Here is a 25,438-nt window from a genome sequence, read left to right as displayed (position 1 = left end):
TGCACATTTGAGAATGACGTTTCTTTAGTCCTCCTACTCAAAGCCTGCTGTGTCGGTTTCTTCCTTTCAGTTTGGCACACAGCCTCTTTCAAGTTCTGTGTCTCCAGTAGAGTGGTCCTACACTGTCACATGGTCCTATTACATAATACGCAGCATAGCTAGCCTTTCATGTCATTTAGCTCTGCAAGACAAGTAAAAAAGGTATTAGGCAGTAATCTGAAAACACTTCAACTTTGTCAGCCCAGTCAGAAGTTCTGTTTATACGGTTGAGGCTTAATTCAGACAAATTTGGCCAAATGCACCACATCTGATGACATTTAGTTCCTGAGAAATTGCATATTGGTTAATCCACTGAAGTTATATTTGCAGTCTAATTCGTGTTGTGCTCCAAAGACATTTGTATGATGGACGTTGAAATCTAACTTGTGGAGATGCTCTCTTACTACCATTGCAACCTCAGTTCTGCTGTGCTGTTATAAAGAAGTGAAGTTGTGCCAAAACACTCCTCATATGTGAATTATAATTAATACACTTATAGGAACAAAATATCAGCATCCATGTGAATGATTAATAAATACAATGTAAAGATAAAGGTAAAGATATATCAAATATAGTATAGATAGACTATACGAGCACCTCAGAGCAAATAGAGCATCAGATTGTAAAAATATGAAAATTAAAGGGAATTAATAATCACAGCACCCTCCAGCATCAGAACTGGTTTTGTCTTACTTGAGTTGGTCACTGCAAGCATGTTATGAAAGCTTAAAGTATTTCAAAAACTAAACAGGTATGCCGTTTTACACAATGGTACATATCGTATCAATAGCCTGTCTTGTGATATGAGAGACAGTGCCAAAAAAAACCTAGATCCAGATCTGCCTGAAAATGTAAGTGGTTCTTCCCTGTTATATAATCTGTTCTTTCCCTGTTTCATTGAAATTGGTTGCTTGCATGGCGTAGGTCAAAAAATGAATTTACCCCCAAATTATGGGATTCATATATGGCTCAGTTGGATGTCATCCATATGTTCATAGTCTGTCAGACTTCCAGTTTGTGGTGTTCTCCCAGCAAAGGTGGTTTAATTCTTCTAACAACATCTGCAGCTTCTTAGCTCACCAAAAATCTTCCTCCATTTTGATATTGGGTTGAATTCAGGTTGTGACACGGGAGACCAAAATTCAATGTCGCATCTTAAAGCAAATGTCAGTTTTACTGTGGATAATAATATGGACAACAATAGGTGTCAGTATTTTGGAACCAAATTCCGACATCTTACCAATGTCTAATGCCAAAAGGTTGAGGTAATGTGACCAAAAACCAATGTCTGCTAAACATCATATTATTGTCCATATAATGTAAAATTCTTACTAATCTTTAGACATCGATGTTTTGGTCAGAATTGAATGTTATCCTGTTTCGTTGTTTTTTTTTTTTGTGTTTTTGTTTTTGTTTTTTTGTAACTATAATGTAGCATATCTTCAAGGGCTATGTGGCGTTAAATCGATGTCCAGTACCAGCTGGGTTGGTTTGCACTCTCCCACTCTTCTGTCTTCTCTAAACTGTGTGTTCTCCACTGACACAGACAATGAAAACTGACTTTTTTTCCCTCAAAGACTGAACTGTTTTCTCCAGTGGTTCATTCCATGTGGTTTCTACCGGCCTTCTTCTTAAACCAAGTGTGTGCTTTCTATCTGACTGTACTAACTTAGTTCCCATGTCTCTGGCTGCACCAGAAACCCCATTTTCAACACATGCATGAGCGAGCGCATGAGTGACCCTACCCCATCCCCGACCCTCTCCAACTCTGAAATTACTGAGCTGGCTGACTCGCAGCGAGAGGGTCGAGGGGAGGAGGAGGAAGAGGAGGAGTTGGACGACCTGGACGATGATATCTTTTTGGACGACCCGTGCTCGGAGCTCGGGGGAGAGGATGATGATGATGATGATGATGATGATGATGATGAGGGAGAGCTCTGCCGAGGCTCCAGCGAAGGCCAGGATCCCTTTTACGACCGCTCACCATTATTCAGTGTAGTGGGAAGGTTGGTGAGGTTTCGGGAGCGTGCTGGTGGAGGAAACTAGCTCTTTCACGCTGAGACACAGGGTTTCCCTCGATAGACGTCAGCCACAAATGACATACACACGTACATGCACCATGCACCATGCAAGACAGATGCAGTGGGACCTCACTCTGTTGTGGACTGAGTGCATGAGTGGCGGGGAGGTGAGACATGAACATGACAGTGAATTTCAACATGTAACTGTTCGGTTTTCTTCCGTGGCAACTAGACATTCCCTGTCCATATTAACCGGCTTTGGTGCACAGACATAATCTTCCAAAGAACCGTTCAGTTGGGGAAAGTAGTTTATAGAGACAGAGCGCAATACTTCATACTCTGATAACCACGCCCACCAGAGAGGAAAACAATGACTCACTTGCCAGTTAAATGTTACAACTCTGCTAGCTTGACCTACAAGTGAAGGCTGACTTATGTAAATGATCGGTAGTCAGACTTCACATCAACATCGTCTGCTGATGCTACCACTTTTCTCTCCTTAAAAGTCTCAGTTTTTCAGTTAGGCCACTCACCAAACGAAGAAAAAATATGGGATTCTATTGCTTGCTTGTAGTTCAGTCACCACACAGCAGCTTTTAGGCGTTTTCTAGCTCTTAGCTAGCAGATGGTTTGACAAAGACAGAGCTCCACATGATTTCATGAATTGTTTTCCAATCTGGCATGGGTAGGGCTTAAAAACGGTCCGTCTCTTTACCGCAGTAATAACTTGTACTGGGGTTGTTCTCGGTAGATAGCTTCATCCTTTCTCAACCTTATTTGTGTTAACAGTTTCTTTTTATTTTGTTAGCTATGGCTATTCAGTTAGCCTTCCATGTCTCAGTTGTCAGAGGAGCAAATGTTTTAGACACAAACGCTCTCAAATGTCAAACCACTACACGGATGAATGTGATACTGAGTGGACACTGGAGTAGACATTTCTGGGCTTCAGGGTTTATCTTTTGCTATCTATCTTTACCTCATCAAATTAGACTCTTGCTTGTTTTACTTTGTTTCTTTGCTAAAAAATCTTTAACGCACTAACTAAGACTCAGTGATTGTCCCTCATGTTATAACCTTGCGTATCAAACACGTCAGTCTGGGGGGAGGTGGGGTGGTGGGGGGTTCCTGTTCATGCCACTTGTTTCCATGGACATCCAAGCAATGTTGATGCTCAACGGCTGCTTGATGTGTGTGTCTCACTTATGCGCAGCTACAGGGAAAGTAGTGGCTTTTAAACAAGATAACTCACTTACCAAAGCACTGACATGTCTCATGGAGTAGATTGGAGTCTGATCTGCATGACAAGAAACCACAGCGCAATGTACTCACCATGCTGTGAAACCTGAATAAGTCTGGAAAATTATTCATGTGAACTAGAAAAACAGTGTTCAAAGAAGACTCAAAATCTCAAGATGAAAGAGCTGGTTTCTACCGCAGCTGTCTCTTTTAGGCATGCCAGAGCACAAGTCTTTTCATTTTGACCTTTTTTGTCAATTTTTACTTGATGAAGTAGTGCACCTCTTTTGCACAAATTAGCATTTCAACCCAGGAGGTGTTCTTTGATTTCTGATGTCATTCGTTGGTGTAGCATACAATATAGCAAGCTGCTGGCAGTTTTTGATTCAAGCTGAGCCATGTTCCGTATGATGATTTATGTTCCATTTGCTTTTGATTCATTTGAGTCGAGAACTTGAAAGCATTTTTGTTCACCGTTTTTGTCCTGAGCATGCCTTCTTTGCACCTCACCAATCTTGTCATAAGCCTGTCCCTTCTTACACTCTCCACCCTTAAATGTCTACCCCTATTGGCCTGTGGAAAAGTGGTCCTTGACTGCAAGATTTAAGCTTTGTAGATTAAAAAACCTGTTCCTGCTTGCACATTTAGATTCCAAAGCAAAATGTAGTGTTCAGCATTAAATATGTTTAAGTGCCACAAATGCTCAGCTTGGCTTATTCAATATGTAGTGTAGTGTTTTCATACTGAATGCAGTAGAGTGTTATATTCAGCCATGCAGGAAAACACAGTATTACTCATCCAGCTCCCAAAATGTCTTAGTCAGTTGACCCTTACACACATGCTCCTTGACCTCACCAAGCTTTCATCAGCAACAATACAAATCTTCAGGAATACTGCATGTGACCCATAACTGTTCCGATAATGTATGTTATGGATGGTGAGGTAAAGCCCCTAAGAAGCAATAGTAAAGGGCAGCCATGGCCATCGCGAGAGCAGTCCCAGCTTCTGTTTGGTTGCTTTGCAGCTCTGTGTTCTGTTTTCTAGTCCAGTGAAATGTTCTCAAATTGTATCCCTGTCGTCGTTGGCTTGGTCAGTTAGAATGTTTTGTAATTCCTCTCTCTGGTTCTGCTTCCTGTTTAGGGCTTTTGTTTATCTGAGCAACTTGCTGTACCCGGTTCCCCTGGTGCACCGTGTGGCCATCGTCAGTGAGAAAGGAGAGGTGAAGGGCTTCCTGCGAGTGGCAGTGCAGGCCATATCAGGTAAGGCTTGGATCCTCCAATTCAACCCAAACACCGAGACCAAGAAGGGACTGAAAGGGCAGGCTGTGAGTGACTTCTTGAGGGAGTGAAGTGAAGGTTCTTTGTGTTTCCCTCCAGCTGATGAGGAAGCTCCAGACTACGGCTCAGGGGTGAGGCAGTCGGGCACTGCCAAAATCTCATTCGAGGATCAGCAGTATGAGAAGGTAGAGACAGCCCCTACAAGTACAGCATGAAGAATGCACACAGTTACCTACCTACCAGTCTGTTGTGCACTTTGCTTTTGCAGTTCCAGTCAGAGTCCTGCTCTGTAGGCCTGTCCCGCACAGGGATTTCACAGGAGGAGCTTCGTATTGTGGAGGGGGAGGGTCAGAACGCAGAAATGGGACCCTCAGCTGATGAGGTCAACAACAACACATGTGCGGGTAATCATGTTTCATGAGTGAATGGATACATACTTGGTGAGTCTGTGTGTGTGTGTGTGTGTGTGTGTGTGTGTGTGTGTGTGTGTGTGTGTGTGTGCTTATTAACTTCTACTTAACTGTAACTCCTTTATCTGAATCTTGTTCTTCAACGCCGCCTGACAAAAAGTCCCATCGATGAGGATCTGGAAAGGCTCCTTGAAGTTAAAGTTGTATTTGTAGAAACATAATTTTTTCTTAGCTTGCTTCTGCCTCTGGTAGTAGAAGTATTGGTTCGCTGAAGTAGCTCGAAAAAGTACTTATGCAATGTCCCGCTCAGCCAAACAGTGGCCTAAATTTGACATACTTGGCTGCTTGATGTGTGTCTGACTAACTGCAAGTTAAAGAATCATGATGGAGTTGGTGCTGGAAGACCTGGGCTCAGAGGGCCAACCCACGGTCCATGGTGCCTAACACTACTCAGCATATCGGTAGCTGCTGTAATGTAAACTGTACTCTGTGTCCTGCTTCCTGTTTCCTTGCAGCTGGAGCAGATGAACTTGAGAATCCCCTGAAAGGCAGCCTGGATGGCCAGCTCGACACAACTCTGGAACACCTCACCATCGGTAATGTTTTTACCTTCAGGGTGACCGTCCTGCAAGCATCCAGCATCTCTGCAGAGTATGCTGACATATTTTGCCAGTTCAAGTAAGTATTTTGCATGATTGCAAGTATTTACAGTATTAAACCCATCTTACAGTTCCACGTGTAAATATTTACGTTTGGTCTTTTGATTGATTGCAGTTTCATCCACCGCCATGATGAGGCCTTTTCCACTGAACCCCTAAAAAACACTGGCCGTGGCCCTCCTCTGGGCTTCTACCATGTGCAGAATGTAAGATATTTGAGCAGACACTGTGTCCGGTGATGTGTTGTCCAGAACTCAAAACATCCCTTTTTATTTTTCTTTATAGATTGCTGTTGAAGTTACTAAATCTTTCGTTGATTACATCAAGACTCAGCCAATTGTATTTGAAGTTTTTGGACACTACCAGAAACAGCCTTTTCTCCCTCTCTGTAAAGATGTCATCAGGTACCGTAGTGGTTATGGACTGTGGAGACAAAAATACAGCATAATCAATAAGATATATGGTGTTTTCATCAAGTGGTGAATGATTTGATGTGTTATTTTCTCTACCAGTCCACTGCGGCCCTGCAGAAGACAGTTCCCACGGGTGATGCCGCTGTCCAAACCAGGTAAATCACTTCACCGCCTTGAATTTTTCCCTTTGTTTATGTTGCATTGTCTCCGTGTTGGTCTCCCTGCAAGTCATGTCATCTCAGCTTCATGTTGTTGGGTGTGAGCAGTAGACCCTGACGCCTCGCCAGACCAGGAGAAATCGCTGGAGCTGATCCGATACCTGGTCCCAGATGTGTTCAATGGGGTACTGGTGGACTCGTTATCAGGCCACGCACTGTCTGCCGCTGGCTTGGCTGCTTCCTTCTTACTGGAAGCCAATGAGCGAGCTCAGCTGCCAGCTCCACCCACCTCTATCTGTTCAGTTATTAAAGCTCAGAAGCCGGGTTGGTCATTGATGTCAGATCCAAGAGAATCCTGGGACTGAAAACCTTTTTTTATATCAAGAGCTTATTTTGGTGTGACTTAAAGGTGCCCCATTGCTGTTTTGTAAGCAATGACCTTGAACAGTCTTCAGAATCCAGGATCAGTGATTTGATTCAGATCGCCTCCCAAGTTCAGTCACTTATCTCTGGTAATATTAACATTCTTTCAACCAAAATTCAATCAAAATATAAATAATCCATTCTTTTTGAGATATCCTGCTGATAAATAGACACATGCCAGTGATCACATTCCTTCCTTGGGTTTATGGAGGAAATAACAACACATAGCTCCATTTTATTGCCAGCGTGCCAACAGCCAGTGAGTACTAGATACGAGAGCTCACATTAATAATTCTGTTCCAGGTTTCATTCCTGCCATTAATAGATTTAAAAAAGAATTATATTGATATAAAAGTGGAGCTTTCCTGTGTCAGGATTCTATAGTTGGATTGGCTCTCCGGTGTCCTGTGTGTTCACTGCGTGGTGCTTTCTCCCTGCAGTTCCCTTCATAAGCTCTCCTTGAACTGGATTACTGTGCCTTTCTGCTGGAGTGATGATGAATTATATATTCCCAGATGGGAAAGAATTAATATCAATATACTATACATGCAGTAAAACACAATCTAACTTTCTTCTTGGTGTTGGGCTGAGCTCCTGGTCTGCATTTGATTTTTCTTTTTCATCAAGTCTCTCTTAACTCTGAACTCCTTCTGGGGAACCACCTTGTGTGTGGTAAGAATATACATAGTCAGGAAAGACCATTTGAATTAAACAGTTCTAATGATACTGTGACAGAAATTTGTGCCTGTGCTTTTCCTTGTTCATAAAATGGTTCAGGAAGTCTTGGGTCCAAACCTAGGGGAGGTTTTTGAATGCTTGCATAGAAATAGTGTAAGTGTTAGAAAGAAGCTCCTCCTAGAAGCCTGAGTGGTTCTTCCTTTCTTCTTCCCTTTTTTTTTGTCCCGTGTAAGGTTAGAGTTGTTGTCATCTCCCTGCCTTTAGCTCAGCTGCCCTCTGTTTCCTCCTCAATGTGTCATCTTGTCTAAGCTTCTCTTCCTTTTTCCGACACAGTACCTGCCACCAAGCTAACAGCCATGACCCGCCCGCAGGCAGGACCCTGCCACTGCAAATATGATCTGATGGTTTTCTTTGAAATCTGCGAGCTGGAGGCCAATGGAGAGTGGGTGTTCTTTGTCACCTCTTGCTAATGTGTTACAGTTCATTTTCAAGAGAAATTAGTACAATGATCCTGGGAGTCATTGGACAACAGAACTATTTGGTCATATCAGTGAAGAATGCTTTTGTCTGTGTCTTCCCAGCTACATCCCTGCTGTGGTGGACCACAGAGGAGGAATGCCCTGCCATGGCACATTCCTACTTCACCAGGTATGTCAGTCACACGCTGAACAAATATACATTTTGATGTACTGAACTCTTTTGCCTGCTCTGTCTTCAATTCTACAGGGCCTCCAGAGGAGACTCACTGTGACCATTGTGCATGAGTCTGGAGGTGACATCGAGTGGAGGGATGTCCGCGAACTCGTTGTGGGTACGTGTGGTTTGAACCTGGGACCAAAACTGTGGTTTAACATTGATCTGTTCTGACAAAGGCACCTTTGCTTTTTTCCAGGGCGTCTCCGCAACACTCCTGAATCTGATGAGACCATCATTGACCCCAATATTCTCTCTCTCAACATCTTGTCTGCTGGTTATGTCAGACCCATGCAAGATGACAGGTATGTACAGGTCCTAACATTAGCTTTGCAACCACAAATGACAACTCTAGTGCAATTTGTTAAAGGTTGTGCAGCCTGGCTGAGCTTGGAAACCACTTTATAGCTCTGTTTTTTCAAGTAATACCTGAGAACCTCTGTGCCAGCTCCTACTGTGGAACATGGCACAAAAGCAAAGCCAATGCATGGCATAGGCAACTCTACAAATCTGGTTAATCAGCATGGCAGAAAAGACACAAGCTGAATGGTCGAACAATCTTCAGCAACCTCTTTATTTTGTTTCTGCATGACTTTAATCTCACTCTAACTGCAGGAGGTCATGTCTAAACAGTCCTGGGTGATTTTAGCAAAGTGAATTAAAGCTAACATTTAAAGGCTAACCTGCCACGTCAGTTGTTAATGAACTCACCTCAGTTCGTGCTGGCTGTGCGACCCTCCTGTGTGTTGATCTCTGCTTTCTATGTTTGATTGTTGTCATTGCACCTATGTGTTTCATCTCACACTGTTTATCACCTCACCTTGGTCTCATCTCTCAATCAAGATTAGATATATGAACCACAAAAGTAACTCACTTGTCAATAATGCCATTAAATGTAGCAAAGCGAGCTTTTACAGCATCTCGCTGTTGTATTAAAAGATCATTTTTATTAAATATACTAACACTAAAATATAAAACAATTTGCATGTCTCTGACTTATCCAGCAGCATGTGTCACTGCAAGAAGTGTAAATTAATCAATCTTAAACGATGTGAATTTGGTCAGTATGATGTCATACATTTCATCATCACTATATTGAAACCCTCTTAGGAACCGCCTGCTGCAGACAACAATCAGCAAATTCTTTTTGTATGTTTTATGATAGCTGTGTCCAGCTCATGGCATCTTATTGGAAAAAATATGTACTGGATTTTATACAAAAAAAAAGAGCCCCTTAATACTTGTGCCAGTCAAAAATGCCTAATGTTATTCTGCAGCCAACCAGAAGAGGGCAGTAGTATTCTTTGAAGGCTGGTGTCCACCAATTTAGAACTGTTTTGATAGTTTTGTAGAAGGTGGCGTGTTCATGCATGAAGTGCAGTAATCACTGACATAGGAACCACTATTAACCCTTCATTAGTTTATCTTCTAATATCACCTCCCACGAATATCACCATTACTATATTGCTGATGGACAGTTCTTAGTAGTAGCATGTGTCATAAATCTTGTCTTCACAGTTTATTAAAAATGACTATGTGCATAAATAGAAGTTAATTTTTGTTTAAAAAAACAGTAGGATTTTTTTTTTGTATTTAGATCATGATTCTTATTTGTGACCAATTGTTTATGGCTTAATCCCTGCTTTCTCAACCACTCCCCACAAAGCCAACATCATCTCCCAGGCCAGCGGTTTGAAACTAAAATAACTAATCTTTCTATGTTGCACTGCCCAGTTGCCCTTCTCTACTAGCTGCTCCTTGACAGGTGCTGTACACCTGGGGTTAAACCCCACCTTAGTGCTTCTGCTCTTCTAGCCTCACTAGCCATGAATGGCGTTTGAGGTTTCAGCACCTGTGGTCAGGCTGTGGTTCAGCTGGCTCACTGCTCATTCTTGCATAAACTACTAACCTCAAAGTATATATGGATGCTAACATTTTTCTCCCTCCAATCCACTAACAGAATGTTGTTTTTTGCTTTTGCAGACAGTTTCTTGATTCGGACATGCCTAGGTATATTATTTTGCCCTCTCGTCTCATGCTCTTAAGTTACACAAACACCTCATCTTTTAAATGTCCTCTACACCTTATCATAGTCGGCCTCCACTAATTCTATTTTCTCCTCTCCTTCATCGTCTGCTATTCATCTTTGCCTTTTTGTTTTCTCCCCCTCATGAGAAGTGAAGGATGTGGCTCTGCATGCCCCTGCTTCTCTTGCTGCGCTGGGTGTTTGTTTCAGCTGTTATCCGGCTGCAGTATATGATGGTCAGGGTCTGCATGGCTCGCTTTGCTCAATAAAGTGTCTCCGCTGGAGGTGTCGCTGGGCCAGTTTCGCTCTCTGTTTCTACTTCAGCAATTTCAGTAGCTGGTTTTAGATACGTTTCTTCTCTCTCTTGCATTTGTGAGCAACAGGAAAGACAACATGTTTGACACTGTTCCTCTGCATAAGTTAATATCTGATTATTTGTAAAAGAATGCATTAAGGGGTATTGATATGTCTGTTTGCCAGTAGAGGGTGGATGTGATCCACTACAGCACTTTATAGTTAAATGGTCCAGAGACACACCTTGTCCTTTCAAAAAACATTGACAAAAAGCTCAAAAACTGTCCTTTTCCAGCTTTGTTCTCTCCAGTTTACGACTTGTTTACAGTTGATCTGTGCAGTGAAGCAATGCTTTGAATTTGATCGTGGTCTCATGAGACTGACAGCACTTCCCATCACAGTTCAAGAGCATTAACAGGAACACTAGTCATCCGCTGTTGCTCAAGTGCTGTAATAGGGATCACATCATTTACAGTACCCGTTCTGGCACTATATTCTAATGCAGCTATTAAAATGTAATCAGGTGAACCATTACCTCACCAGTAGCTCCTTGCCCAAAATGGCTGCAATGTTGTGAATGTTTCTAAATCTTGCTCGTACCGCAGCAAATTTCTGCCAAACAACAGAAACGGCTCCTCACATGTTTCGCCAGCAGCATGACTTCAATCCTGGCTCCTACATTTGTAGGAGCTAATAAAACGCAGAGAAGTACATGTTGGTGTAGTGCAAAGAGGAAATTGCTTCCTTGTAGTGTAACCGAACTGTTTCTACTACTGGAAAAGAAGTGAAGTATGTGCATGTGTGCGTGATGTGTAAGAGTGCGTGTTAATGCACTCGCTAATTGCTTAATAGATAGGCCATCTGTGCTAGAGCAACAGTGGGCTCTCTTTACTATTTAACTCAGTTCATTGCTGTTTGATTTCTTTTTTGTGGGTTCACTTTTCCAAAAGGTCGCTTCAGTCCGAAGCCAGTGGGCCAACATCTGATCCTCATGAAGAGGCCATTCAGCCTTACTTATGACTTACAGATACAGAAACATTGGTTTCCTTTTACAATTCTTGCTTAGGCCACACTGGGCTACAGGCCAGAAGAATAACTGGATTCAGCTTGTCATTATTTTCCCTCTAGTATATGAACGTATGGAGTCGGTCAGAGGCGTAACAGAAAGCAGTATTGTTGCTTAAGGAGTGGGCATGTGCTGTAATTTGACCTTTCCAGTGTCAGGGCAGAATGCTGGAACAGCACTGTCCTCAGGAAGTATCAGCCGTCTCCCGTGGGTGAGCTGCACTGTCCACGCTACCATTTATACCAGCAACAGATAACAGTGTGAACAACGACAAACACCATCCCAGTCACACAAGCGCACAACCACAACATACTTCCTGACTCTCACACTTTTTATTCTTTTGCTGATTTCTTCTTTCTCACAGCATTTCCTTGGAACGTGACCATAGGTATTTCACTGCCCTGTCCCTCATTTCACCTGGCTGTATCTCATCCCTTCCACCGTCTACTCTGTACTACATCATCTCCACTCTCTTTGCTTTGTTGTTATGATTCTTTCAAGGCCGGGTAGCAATCCAGTGAGCCTGTTGCATGCAAAATAATTTCATTAGCTTTTTTGTTGTGTTTAAAACTTGGCCAACACCTCCTATAACGTTTAAATACTGTAAAATGTCAAAAACAACCATAAATATTCTTTGTGTATCAAATTTAAGTGCACATCTTCCTGTATTTAAATTGTTCTTATTGAGTTATTGTTTGGATTTATGTTCATCTGTTAACATCTGTGTTGTTAGGTTGATATGTTTAATTAGATGTAAGAGAGAACTAGAACTTAAACGATGATTGTTAATTCATTTTCATGCCTTCTTGTTCGATGGGACACCTCAGGACCTTCTATCGTTTTGAAACCGCTTGGGACAGCTCCATGCACAACTCTCTGCTCCTGAACCGAGTGACTCCATACGGGGAGAAGATCTACATGACCCTATCAGCCTACTTGGAGGTACAGTAGCCTACAGGTTGCGTTCATGAGAGGTGAAAGTAACTCTCACCGGGTTCAAGCTGCAACGTTAGTAATTCCTCACATTCTTTCTGTTACAGATGGAGAACTGCACACAGCCTGCAGTTATAACCAAAGATATCTGCATGGTGTTTTATTCTCGAGACACAAAGCTGTCCGCCTCCCGCTCAATCCGCAACCTCTTTGGTACAGGAAGCCTTAGAGCAGCAGATGGGTAAGATTTGACATGCCAAATTATGAAAACATTATGTAACGCTGGATTCTCTGCATTGATACAGATTTTTATGTTCTTCTTCCAGAAACCGTGTTACTGGAGTTTATGAAGTCAGCCTATGTAACCTTGCGGATGCAGGAAGCCCGGGTAAGGCTCAAAACAATGTCAGAGCTTTCTTCAAGCTTACATCTGGAAGGTTTCTAATCCTGCACCTGCTCCACTCCAGGTATGCAGAGGAGGCGCAGGCGGGTGCTGGACACCTCAGTGGCCTACGTCCGTGGGGAGGAGAACCTGGCTGGGTGGAGGCCCCGCAGTGACAGCCTCATTCTAGACCACCAGTGGGAGCTGGAGAAACTCAGCCTCCTTCAAGACGTGAGGGCCACAAATTACTTCTCTCTTCGTTATAGTTGATATGTTTTAAACCTGAGGACAGATGAGCAACAGATGTACCACACAGCTCCTTATTCAGGTTATTTCCATCTGACACCTATGCTGTCTTTCACAGTAGTACCCTGATCACATTCACACAGTTGCACATGCCCACCTCAGTAGTGGTCATAACGGAAGGTCAAATGCTACTTTTTCCTTTCCCCATGTACTCCCACAGATTTATCCTGCCAGTCACAAGCTTGGTTCACTCAACCTCAGGCCACCACACAGAGATGGTGACTCTGCATGTTTGTTGGAGGGTTTTGCATCAAAATCTCAATTTTTTGTCATAAATTGGCCAATTAAAAATACATTCCATAATTATATAAAAAATGTAAACATTATTACGTGTGATGCCAGAGGCGGTACTCGTAGAGATAGACCTACAGATTATTAATGGTGCAACCCCCCTTGGCTTCATGGAGTTGTATAGCAGGTTTTGGCTCGTCGTTTTACTACCTGTAATCTTTGGCTGCAACAGATGGCTGTTTTCACAGCGGAGAGTGTATGAACAGGTGGAACCTTAAAGATCCACAGATTCCCCTTTTGAGAGTAAATATTACATCCAACACATAAGCAGAAACAACAATGTAAACAAACGATACTGTGGGATAGATGTGTAAATAGGCTACTGTTTATAACATATTGGCCATATCAGTTGGAATATCTCAGAGGAAGTATGTCAGTACTGTGTTCTAAATTCCACTGCCTCCTAGTAGCCATAAAAACAGCCAATGCAGGTTTAGCAAGTCTGCAGAGCCATTTCTCAGCAACATTAGGAAAAGCTTGCCAGGAATACAGGAAATCCACTAATGTAACAAAAAATATATTTAATAGAACAAATCAAGAATGAGTCTGGTGGTGTTCTGTATCTAGCTTTTTGTCAGTAAATCGATGAACCCAAAGCAGCTAAAGCAGATCAGCAGTTACCGGATCATATGAACAAGTCTTGTCTGATGATGAAGCCTTTTTTGATTCGAGGCCCAACATCTTAGAGACATCTTTGTTCCTCAGCACCACAGGTCATCATTGCTAATCTTGGAGCACAAGGGTGCTGTCATTTATTTTGAGTCAGTCCCACACACAGCGGCCCGTGGCTGTGAATACTCATGACACCAAATCTGCAGCCAAAATTAGTTTCTACCACGTACACCGTGAACTCAAGTTTGATTGATATTTGCTATAATTGCCAAGTTGTTTTAGGAAGTTACTGTGCCTCTGGTTTTTTTTAAGTGAAACTGAATATTTGAGGTACTTTTGAACGTGTTGTTGGTTTTGGTCCATCCTTGGGGTGTGTTGACAGTAAGAAAAATACAGAGTATCACTGGCTTTATTTTGAATGGAAAGGACACCGAATGAAACATTATCGTTTGATCAGGTCTGAATCCAGGGACATTGTCTGTTGTCCTTCACTTTGATGCGTTGTCCGTTTAAGGTGGAGAAGACCAAACATTACCTCCTCCTGAGAGAGAAACTGGAGTCCACCCTGCTTATGGGACAGGCAGCCATGCAGTCCTGCATCACAGAGGAGCTGAGCGAGTTTCCACGGCTCTCTGAGGTCGACCAGGATGTCGGATCCAGCTCTGAAATCACCACTGAGAGGCAGAGAGAGCTCGCTGCCAAGGTCATTAATCACTAAACACTGACTTATGTGCGCTCTCGTGCTATATTTGTGTTGCCAGGATGGTTTGTCCTGCTAGGTCACATCAAGTGGGTGCTTGAAGCCTTCGTCAGGTATTTTTGAACCTGGGCCATATTTTCCTATGTTTGCATCTGGAAGATTTACACAGACAAAGCATAAGGGAATCAGCCCAATATTGAACAAGAACGCCATAGCCATCAACCTCTAAGCAGCTGCAGGCAGAGTCCATTGTCATCAGAGTAAACCAGAACCTTATTAATGTTTGGCTTCCTCTGGGTTAGTACTTTAGAAATTACTGGCTTTTTGTAGTGGTTGTCCATATTCATTTATCAGAACCCACCAATGTAGTAAAATAGGGACCAGCTTTAAAAATATCAGAATTAACATGAAGTCATGTCAGGTCATAATAGAGTTAGAGGTTTTTATTATATAATAGATTATGTCTAACCCTTAGAAAATGTCTTAAATGTTGTCCCTTTTCACACAGTGTTTGCGACTGCTCACTCACTCCTTCAACAGAGAGTACAGCCACGTGTGTGTCAGCGCCAGTGAGAGCAAGGTAGCACTCTGAACACTCACATTTAGTCCTTTTCTGTTGATCGGTTCTGCAGAGCTGATCAAGCTTGTGTGTGTGTGTGTGTGTGTGTGTGTGTGTGTGTGTGTGTGTGTGTGTGTGTGTGTGTGTGTGTGTGTCAGATTTCAGAGATGTCTGTCACAACGCTAAGAGACTCCACTTCAATTTCTGCATTGAACACAATCACGCCCTCCTCCACGTGCCCCTCCCTGATGGACGGTTGCTATAGCAATGCTGAACTCAGGTCAGTACTGAGACATAGTTATCTGAATTTAGTTGCAAAATGTGCAAAGATGTGCACTCCGGGCCTACGGTATATTACTGGCACAGGTTTTACACAATCAACAGATGCATTCATGTTGTATAAAACCACGTAGTTTGTCTGTAATTTTAGTCAAATTTTCATTGGTTAATTTTTAAGAGGGTTTTTTTTAATTTTTCACAAGTAAACAGATGTTTTAGAGAGTATATGGTCATGAAAGTGTTCCTGATAGGTCTGGAAAATCATGGAAATGTATGATTAAAGATGTGCATGAACCCTGCTCCTACTTCCCTACTACAGACCTCCTACACCACGTTCCCGTGCCGTCAGCCCATGTCCTGACACGCAGCTGGACGCCGATGCCAAGAAGCCCGTCAGTGGAGCCTCCGAAAGCAAGCCTCGCATCCGCAGATTTGTTCCTGATATCCAGGAGATTCGAGTCAGGTGAGACACACCTCAGAATAAAAAGGAGATGTGGAAATATATCAGTCTTCAACGTGTGTGAGGAAATATTTCTCCTCTATTTCATAGCCCCATTGTGTCAAAGAAGGGTTATTTGCATTTCCTTGAGCCACACACTAATGGATGGGTGAAGCGCTACGTCGTCGTGCGGCGACCGTACGTCTACATCTACAACACAGAGAGAGATACTGTGGAGCGAGCTATTCTCAATCTCTCGTCTGCCCAGGTGGAGTACAGTGAGGACCAGCAGGCAATGCTAAAGGTATCTGATTCCCTCCGTCTGTTCTCTGAATGGCTTTATTCATTCATTGTGTCCTAAGAGGCTTTCTTTTCTTTCTCTTCAGACCCCAAACACATTTGCCGTGTGTACAGAACATCGTGGAATACTGCTTCAAGCCACCAATGACAAAGAGATGCACGACTGGCTGTACGCATTCAATCCTCTCCTCGCTGGGACGATCAGGTAACACATCACCCTCACAGAGAAATGTGATGACAAGTATTTGATCGCTGATACAAACTCCTCCTTCCCTCAGGTCAAAGCTGTCAAGAAGACGAGCCGGACAGATGAGGATGTGAAACACCACTTCAGCTGTACATAGATCGCTGTCCTCAACCCTCCCCTTGTGCTGAGCCCCGCCCCCACCGTCACAGTCACCAACCAACGAGCATTTTTATCCTGTACATTCTCAGTTTGTCACTCCTGTCCTCGGCACCTAAAGAGCCCACCTTGTGTCAGGCCTCTGCTGCGGTGTGATTCTCATAGTCTGAAGAAGCTCTTAAAAAGCTGTCACTGTTGGTCGTAGCTGGCAGATGAAGAAAATGGTGGACATAGAAACAGTTTCTTATTTCCGATTACATATGTATGGTAATGTACTGTAGTTGTTGTCAGTGACACATCGAGCCTTATACATTTATTCCTTAAAAAAGCAGTGACATGTATCTTTATCTATATGTCAGTGAGGAGCACATTGCTACATTTGCATCAGTTGATAGACAAACATGCAGACTCTCCTCTACTCAGCTATATATACATTGTAAACTGGTTTGCATCCAGCTAAAATACGAGCTAAAAGCAGATAAATGACAGTCTAGTTGATCTCTCTCTCTCTCTCTCTCTTCTCTCTGGTCCTGCTGCCTCCTTGTCCAAAAAAAAACAACCTCTTAGAAACATTCGCACACACAGCCAGGCGAGGGACTGCTACGTCATCATTAACTTCCTGTGCTTGTGGCATCCTGTGTTAGCGACTCAAACGAGCACTGAGGGTATCTGCATCCACACTATAAATAACAATCCAGTGTCATTCATTCTCCCAAATTAATCTGATTCTCGACCTGAATTTTAATTGTTTTCAAATGTGATATATTTAGATATTTAACAGCTTTGATTATTTATTTCTGCACGTATTTATTTACAAAGACATTTATATTTCTAAAGTCGTAGTACAGTGCAATTTCTGCACACTGCACTTTTTAATGAGTTGCTTCAATGTTTTAATAGTACAAGCTTGTCCCCATGCAGTTAAGGCTGTTAACTTTACATTGGCCTGTTCCTTTGTGCTGAAGATTACTTGAATAACACTATCCCACTGAAGATTAGGATAGTCACCCTTGACCTTCGACCCCATTCACACACATCTTAGAAGGTCTGTACATTGTTAGGTAAAAAATATCAGAGCTACCTTGGTAAATGATCAAAAGTAAACACTGTTCCTCTCAGTGCAGAATTAGAAACTGGTTTTCTGAATAATATGTATATTTTTATTATGTAGTGCCTCTCTTTTCAGTCATACTGCACAGTATGCCTCTGCACCAGTTGCTTTCAGACCACATCCTCCATGCTGCTATTACCGTTCGGTCATCATCGCCATCATCAGACAGTTACGTATGCAGACAAGAGGGGTTCATTTATTCATGGTACAGTTCAGTCATCTGTAACAGTGTGGAATCTCCATAACTCCAAGTATGTTTACTCTAACAAAAAAACACACTCATTCCAGGATGATCATGACAGCATGTGAATGGCAATCAGTGTCAAGTGCATGCTGCAGGGCTGTACTCTCCTTTTAAATCCCTTCGGATGATCTGTGATAAAATCTGCTCCTGTGCAGTTGGTCAGCATAGCATTTATTTTGATTTAAACAACAATAAACCTGAACCTGTGCAAAAACTTGGTTGCACTTGGACTGATGAGCGCGCCTCAGGTCAGCCAGCCTCGAAAACACGCTCAACGTCAGTTCTGACAGTTCACTTACAGTGCATACCTGGACATTTGACACAAGAATGCTGATTTTTTTTTTTGTGTGTGTGTCTGTGTGTGTGTGTAAAACTATCTTTGTTTCCTGCACAGTAAATATTGCAGATCAACATTGTCTTATTTGTGCTGTACTGAAAGCATCGGAAGCTTTTCTGTGTGATGTGTTGAGCCAGTCAAAGGATTCTGCTGCCCTACGTGTGTGTGCGCAACTAACAGCAATTAATCAAACAGTCAGATGTCTTTTGTTTGTGTAACAAGAAGTCGATAATCAAAGTCAATCACAAGCTGTCTCAGCATATATTTATCCAGTTATAGCATCACATTTGAGGGAATACCTACTGTATTGCACACGACACTGTCCCAAGTGTCATTTTCTTTATAACCCAAGTGAGCTCGGGGTCTTCCGTTCTGCTCTCACTGCGCAGGACTTCCTTCTCAGTGTCACTGGGCCTTTTCCTGTGTGTCACATTTGAACCAACCAAAGTTAAGTTGGTGCAGTCACTAAAGTCTCACACTGAATGTACAATGATATGTGAACATACTTATTCTGCTGGAGTGCTTGTTATTACCCTGTCCTCTGCTTTCACCGTCTGGTTCCCTCATTGTTTGTAGGTAGCGAGGAACCAGCACCTTCTGACCCTGTTAGGCGTTGCTTCTTGCACGGGGCGATGCCTTGGTTTCACTCTTATTTAAGTATGTGCAACTGCACCGTCATTCTGTGACAGCCTTCACAAAATCAAGTCCTCCTCATCCCTCCGTTTGGAAAGTAGATCATTTCCGGTTTTGTGCTTCCACATCTAATCTTTTTTTTTCCACACTATTTCTTTTTTTTTTTTCTTCTTCAGATTATTTTGCATTGTATATAAACATGATTGCTGTGAACAGTGTATTATAAAGTTGCACCCATTTACAAAATATGAAATGGGCAGTAGTTCAGTCAGTGTCTCTGAGTGTTGGAGTTTAGCGTCAAATGTTTGTGTACACTAAACACATTGTCATATATGAAATAAACATGGAAATTATGCAACACAAACTCAGGCACTTGTCTTCTTTACAGAACGTTTCATGATTTTACTATTTCCAAATCTTTTTAAGCACACTTTAAAATAACTTATTGAATGTGGGAATTGTGTCCCCAGTTTGTTGCTTTCTTTTGTAAATGTTTTAGTTGGGAAGTATAGTGTTCCATGGAGCACAGGAGAAGCCTTAGAGAGAGAATTTATTTATTGTTATCATTTGAAGGCCACAAAATGGAACTTGTTCCTTGAATACAGTTATTTTGAGGCCACGAGATATAACTGTTTAATTCAAATGTGCTCATGAGATATTACACACACACACACACACACATTTCAGTTTTTGTCTGCTTTTTATAGTTTGGTATTTTAAAGCAGGTTTTTCATTTTTAAACATGTTGGCCACAAACTAGTGACACTGAGGGAGCAGGTTTTCACCTGTGCCTTCCGAATACTTTGTTCTCACACATATTCTTCTCTCTGTGGCCACATCCGGCTTTAAGTTTTGTAATGACACTCGCAATATATTTTTGCTTTCATTTTCAAGAATTTGCCTCGTTACAGGAATTAATTCAGGGTTGCCATGTCGGATGAAATACTGATCCTTTAAAATACGCTGAAATTTATACAAACCTGTGTGATTTTTTTCCAGATTTTCTGACAAAAATCAAATTCTGATTCACGGTCAAATCTAAACGGTCATACACACTTCACCATGCCGGTACAGCGATCTGTCCAGGTTTTACTTTAATATATAAAACCTGGCAACCCAGAGAAGGCAACCTTCGCTCGCTCGCTCGGCGAGCTACAGCAGCTAGCTGATGAGCAGCACGGCATCTCGTAAATCTATCAAGGACACCTCCACATCACTTACAAGGTCAGACACAAACTAACTGATTACTCTCAGCCTGCCTTTTACTACCCTGAGAGCAGATATATTTGCTAAATGTGATTTCACCATAAGAATTAGCGAGTGGCATTAGCTAGCACCGGTGAAGTCAAGGTGTATAATAACAGTAAAGTTGTTAAGCGATTGATGTGATGGAAATTGTCATTTTCAGTTGGTTCAGTTTGATATTTTCCTGTTTTATTAATGTTCGGATATGTAAGTGGTATCCAGTCGCAGATAATAGGTTAGAGTCAATACTTGTCACGTTTGCGGCTGACAGCAGGGATGTGATTCCGGCTGTCACGGAGTCCAGACTCACTCGACACGTGTAGCTCGGTGTTCGAACTCTTAGCTGGGATGACGGCCAGGGAGGTCCCAGCTGGCAGGTGGAATTAATGGGTGCCATTCTAGTCATTATTGTTGCCTGGATCACATTTACGTCATCAAAATAGACCGTTTTCACTGCGCGTGTTCCTGAAAGCAGGAAAATGCACCAGTGGAATTAGCAGACTTAACTTTAGATGAATTCATGAACCAGAGACACACCAACACTTCATTTATGTGAATAAAACTCTTCTTAATGTCCAGTCAGCTTCTAAAACTCGCAATGAAATGTTTACATACTTCGTGAACAAATGTGTTGCACGGTTACAAAAGGTTTGAATACGTGTCCAATAAATGTAGCTTTTACTGATAATATGAATAATGTAAATCTACAATTTGACAGATATCCTAATAATAGTGTTTTCTCTTAGGAGCATGAGTAATCAGTGTGATGACACCACCCAGGTCAAGGGTCAGGCATCCACTGGACACACCGTTCATCAGTCAGACATGGCTACTGACAGGTAGGATGTTTTAAACGACGTTGGGACCTCTGGCTCACAGTAGGTCATTTTTCTGCTGTTGGTGAGTAATTAGGAGAACATTTAGCTGCCCGGGGTGCGTGTGTGTGTGTTTTTAAGAGTCTGTAATGCAATGCATGCTATTTAATCTAGGATTTACATGGACTTCAATGCGACTACACCGTTGGAACCTGAAGTGATCCAGGCCATTTCTGAAGCCTTAAAAGAAGCCTGGGGGAACCCCAGCAGCAACCATGTGGCAGGTGAAGGATCCAACAGCAAACAGTTACTTAATAGATGGCCGTGGAATAGGAAATGTAATATATTTGAGTTTGCAGGTGTAAAAGCCAAGGCCATCATCAATAAATCCAGAGAGAATGTGGCAAGAATGGTGGGAGGTGAAGCAGAGGACATCATTTTCACCTCAGGTGGTACAGAGGTAACACTCACAAGTTCTCAACAAACACTTTATCAAAAAGAAGAAGTGGTTTCATGGCAGGCCCACCCTCTCTCAGGCCAATAATCTGGTGTTGCACACGGCTCTGGAGCACTTCAGGAAACACTGCATGACTGACGGGAACCAGAACGGAAGCAGCGGCCCTCCTCACATTATCACCTCAAATGTGGAGCACGACTCAGTCAAACTAGTAGCTGATAACCTCCAGAAAGCCGGCAGGGCAGGTATGACTCCACGAGTACAGCCCGTGTTCCTGTTTGTTCAGCTAATTCAAACAGATCCCTTACATCTTTGACTAGTGGGCTGACTGTCATCTCGCTGGCCACAGACGTTACATTTGTAGCTGTGTCGAAAGTGAAAGGCTGCGTGGAGGTGGAAGATGTCATCGCTGCGGTGCGTCCCAACACCTGTCTTATCTCCATGATGCTGGCCAACAACGAGACTGGAGTCATCATGGTGAGAGATACAGATGCAACAAAATTAACCCCGAGTTGCTCCTGACAGGCAGCACCTTGCACGGCGGCTCCACCAGCGAGTGTACCAATGGATAATGAGAAGTGATACTTGAAGTGCTCTGAGTACCGTTACCGTCAAAAAGTACAATAAAAAATGCACGTGAAAGTTTGAAGTCATGTTGCTGTGACACATTGGAATCACTCCAATAGGCCCTTTCATAGCAGCCACTTTGACATGATTCATCAAGTTGATCATGGTTCTGTTGTCTTTAGTGTAACAGCCATCCAGAGATGGACCACAGTCCACCTGAAAAGAACAGGCCATAATTCATGTTCTAATGCTTGTTATAATGGCCGCTGTGGAAAGGGCCTATATTATTTCTGTTCCAAAGATATTTTTTAAAAAGTCTAATTTTAAAGGAGTAAATTACCCTGATGAAGGACACAACTTAATTATTTTCTTATTCCTATATTCACTGTTACCTCTGCTGTAAAATATATCAAATGTGGATTTTGAATCCCCCTCCTGCCAGCCAATCCAGGAGATCTGCCAGAGAATAAAGGTTGTCAACAAGCAGCATCAGCGGCCCAGGATCCTGGTCCACACTGATGCTGCCCAGGCTCTGGGGAAAATCCCAGTAGACGCCCGTGAGCTGGGGGTGGATTACCTCACCATAGTGGGACACAAGGTGTGGAATCCGTGGTTAAAAACTTTTAAAAGCATTTAAAATCTTTTGTTTTAAAAATTATTTTTAATTAAAAAAAAAAAATTTAGTTTTTAAATTTTTAATTTTTTTTTTTTTTTAAATCTGTTTGTTTTTTTTAGTTTTATGCCCCTCGGATTGGTGCTCTGTACGTCAACAGCCCCGGCGAGACAACGCCACTGTATCCACAGCTGTTTGGAGGGGGACAGGAGAAGAACTTCAGACCAGGGTAAAGCTCTTCACTGTCTGGTGGGCTCTTTTCACAGCAGCCGTTTTGACATGCCATTGCAGGGTAAACACAGGTGGAACTGATAGCTTTAATTATAGCTCTGTTCTACGTGTAACTAGAGCGAGATCGTAATTAATTAGAGCAGTGCCACCTGTGTCACGCTGGTATGACATGTCAGAGCCGGGTTGGGGATGTTCTTGCCACATACACACGCAACAGTGGAGAGATACTCGGATCTAAACTCTCAGGTTTGCTTCCCCTGTCTCTTAATACTGCAGCACTGAAAACACACCGATGATCGCCGGCCTGGGAAAGGTACGTTTCCTCCTTCATATTGTTACCTAGAACGTTTTCTTATCCTCTTCAGAGGTCTACACTGAGCAGCATTTGTACTCCTCCTGATATAAATGTGGACTATAAAAGTTTCGTCAAACCATTTGTGATGTTGGAGGGTAATATGACACAGGATTTCCAGTAGGACAGAGACAGACGCAGCAGTCTGAGGCTTAGACCGAAGTCGCAGTTAAATCGTGCACACGTGACTTGGACTCGTCCTCCAAAGACTTGACTCTTGCCTCTGGCGCATTAAAATGAAGGAACTACTGGATACGATGAGCATCAGCACCACTCCCGCGACATTTGTTAAAACGTTTTGCCATAATGTCACTCAAAGCACACACACACAAAAAAAGCTGCTACGTGCAAAGTTTGTGACGTCAAAATAAAGGACGCCGGACGCAACGCGAACAAGCTAGGTTTGTGTTGGCTGAATTATTAATTCAAACTCATAATTCTAAAAGATGATTCATCCACGTTCTGTGCTGCCTCCTGCTGGCTAATATGAGGAAAGACATAATTGGTTGAGTTTGTGTAACTACTACATCTGGAGAAGGGGAAAATTGGAGCGTCTAAGTCTTCCTGTGTAACTGATGTTGAATATGCAGCTTCTACAGCTGTTGGTTTATTGTGTCTCCTAGGCTGCAGAACTGGTGACAGCCAATGTGTCGGATTATCAGAGTCACATGCAGAACATAAAACTTTACCTGGAAGAACGACTTCAGGTAAGCTTGCTGAAAACATAGCTGCTAAATCATTTTCAGCGCTGTACAATGTGATTGATGGGAGGCACGCTGACCACCTGACCCATCTAGTTAGCGTGATATCTCTGGAACGCCCTGAGGGATTCTCTTCGCATTTGTCACAAATGTCCTCTGGGACTCGAGGATAAACTGAAAAGAGTTTGGAGGGTCGGAAGTCAAAAGGATATCGTGACATACGCAGATCTCAGAGGCTTACAACAATAATCGAGCATTTGTGGGGTTTTTGTGAGTTGTAAAATGAGCTGGTCCTGGTCTTTCTGTGCCCTGATTTGATGACCATCCTGGTACTCACCACCTAATCAGTCGTTCATCATCAGTGTGTTTTCCTTTTCAGGCCGTCTTCAAGGACAAGATCCATTTCAACAGTCATTACTCCGGCTCTGATCACCTCCCCAACACATGTAACTTGTCCATCCTGGGCTCAAGATTACAAGGTGACTCCTCCGTCTCTCACCTATGTCTGCTTTGACCTGCCACTCCAAGCAGCAGCGTCCTCTAACTCTACACCAATGTTTGTCAGGGCCAGTTCATGACCTGCATGGGGCCATTTGTAAACAACAAAGGCTTTGAATGATTAATCTCCCTCTCCTGCATTAGGCTGGAGGGTATTGTCCACCTGTAAGAGGCTGCTGGCCAGCGTTGGCGCCGCCTGCCACTCAGACAGTGGAAACAGGTAAAATAGTTTCCTTCTCACCTGTTATGCCTTTGTCTAGGTGCTATAGCAACCACAGAGTAAGTTACATAACCACCTCGCTCTGCGCTGTGTCCATCTGTCAGGCCTTCCCATATCCTTCTGAAGTGCGGCATCCCCTCAGAGGTTGCTGCTAATGCCTTGAGGTTGAGCGTGGGCAGGGGGACCACCAAGGAGGAAGTGGATGCTGTCGTGGAGGACCTGAGGGAAGCTGTGCAACTGTTGGAGGGAATGGACTGAAAGCACAGTTATTCTGCTTGTCAAATATGTTCATGATTAGCAATGCTTCATGTTTGTATCTGATCATGTCAAATGGTTATATTTCATAATTCATATGAACAATAAAAAGAAGGAACTCCTCTCGCCTGGTGTCCTGGGAGATGATGTTACGGAGAGAATTTACTCAGCTTCCATCACGTCATGTGACGAGCTGCTCAGCTAATTGTTCTTTCTGTTGTCAGGGAGACATGTATGACTGTTATTGGAGTTAAATATTTATAGGCTTTATAGTCATCTTTGCTCTGTGTTACAGTCCTACAAATGTATCAGCTGTTTAGGCGTCCCCGCTGACTTTTAAGTAGTTGTAAAAAATAAGAGTCATTGTAATCCACCATGCCTTGGCACTGACTTCTCCCATTACTTAAGTTTCCGTGCTGCCTCAGCTCCCCCATCTCCAGTGAAGCATGGGTGTGTGTGCCAGCATATGGTCACTGCCCACAAAGGAGAGCAGGAGGCCATGAGTGCTGCGCCTCCACCCGTCTTTCATTACCTTTCTATCTCACTGGCTCTGACCCCCCTCCCCTCCCCAACAGCCATGCCGGCCAGCTGGCTGCTGCTCGGGTGTCACTTTCCTGGCCTG

At 42.9% G+C, this 25,438-nt stretch overlaps 2 protein-coding genes across 15 annotated transcripts in view; both read left to right on the top strand.

Annotated features, from left to right (window-relative positions):
* kif1aa (kinesin family member 1Aa) overlaps nt 1–19,219 on the top strand; it is a 42,250-nt gene extending 23,031 nt beyond the window's left edge. For 2 of the 14 annotated variants that reach the window (XM_086225041.1, XM_086225046.1), the window contains 25 exons: nt 1,737–2,045; nt 4,437–4,555; nt 4,652–4,758; nt 4,842–4,977; nt 5,499–5,661; nt 5,758–5,848; nt 5,928–6,046; nt 6,155–6,210; nt 7,648–7,756; nt 7,896–7,962; nt 8,041–8,125; nt 8,207–8,312; nt 9,991–10,017; nt 11,758–11,781; nt 12,221–12,335; nt 12,434–12,567; nt 12,653–12,714; nt 12,794–12,939; nt 14,432–14,620; nt 15,126–15,197; nt 15,335–15,456; nt 15,775–15,918; nt 16,006–16,198; nt 16,281–16,399; nt 16,473–19,219. In XM_086225041.1, coding sequence (XP_086081167.1) covers nt 1,737–2,045; nt 4,437–4,555; nt 4,652–4,758; nt 4,842–4,977; nt 5,499–5,661; nt 5,758–5,848; nt 5,928–6,046; nt 6,155–6,210; nt 7,648–7,756; nt 7,896–7,962; nt 8,041–8,125; nt 8,207–8,312; nt 9,991–10,017; nt 11,758–11,781; nt 12,221–12,335; nt 12,434–12,567; nt 12,653–12,714; nt 12,794–12,939; nt 14,432–14,620; nt 15,126–15,197; nt 15,335–15,456; nt 15,775–15,918; nt 16,006–16,198; nt 16,281–16,399; nt 16,473–16,515 — 2,857 coding nt within the window. In that variant the 3' untranslated portion in view covers nt 16,516–19,219. Of the gene's footprint in view, nt 1–1,736; nt 2,046–4,436; nt 4,556–4,651; nt 4,759–4,841; nt 4,978–5,498; nt 5,662–5,757; nt 5,849–5,927; nt 6,047–6,154; nt 6,211–6,321; nt 6,538–7,647; nt 7,757–7,895; nt 7,963–8,040; nt 8,126–8,206; nt 8,313–9,990; nt 10,018–11,757; nt 11,782–12,220; nt 12,336–12,433; nt 12,568–12,652; nt 12,715–12,793; nt 12,940–14,431; nt 14,621–15,125; nt 15,198–15,334; nt 15,457–15,774; nt 15,919–16,005; nt 16,199–16,280; nt 16,400–16,472 lie in introns of all 14 variants that reach the window. The other 12 variants (XM_086225042.1, XM_086225044.1, XM_086225050.1 and 9 more) reach the window with 9 other exon arrangements.
* A 729-nt stretch (nt 19,220–19,948) lies between these two features.
* Nucleotides 19,949–24,943, top strand: scly (selenocysteine lyase). The gene is made up of 13 exons (XM_086223885.1): nt 19,949–20,086; nt 20,854–20,946; nt 21,097–21,206; nt 21,282–21,382; nt 21,459–21,624; nt 21,729–21,856; nt 22,389–22,544; nt 22,682–22,788; nt 23,067–23,103; nt 23,766–23,849; nt 24,223–24,322; nt 24,486–24,561; nt 24,666–24,943. Exons 1-13 carry the CDS (start codon nt 20,031–20,033, stop codon nt 24,817–24,819), a joined length of 1,368 nt encoding a protein of 455 aa, XP_086080011.1. The 5' UTR covers nt 19,949–20,030; the 3' UTR covers nt 24,820–24,943.
* The last annotated feature ends 495 nt before the right edge of the window (nt 24,944–25,438 follow it).

The sequence above is a fragment of the Aulostomus chinensis genome, chromosome 14 (genome assembly GCF_037954235.1).
Source record: "Aulostomus chinensis isolate RoL2024-O1b breed Wild chromosome 14, RoL_Achi_v1.0, whole genome shotgun sequence".
NCBI lineage: Eukaryota > Metazoa > Chordata > Actinopteri > Syngnathiformes > Aulostomidae > Aulostomus > Aulostomus chinensis.
Note: the sequence above shows the minus strand (reverse complement) of the source record. Positions and strands in the feature narration are given on the sequence as shown.

Coding starts and splice junctions, on each gene's coding strand:
- scly (XM_086223885.1), top strand. CDS start 20,031: ATGAGCAGCACGGCATCTCGTAAATCTATCAAGGACACCTCCACATCA. Junction 21,857..22,388: donor ACGAGACTGGAGTCATCATG/GTGAGAGATACA, acceptor CCCTCCTGCCAG/CCAATCCAGGAGATCTGCCA. Junction 22,545..22,681: donor TCACCATAGTGGGACACAAG/GTGTGGAATCCG, acceptor TGTTTTTTTTAG/TTTTATGCCCCTCGGATTGG.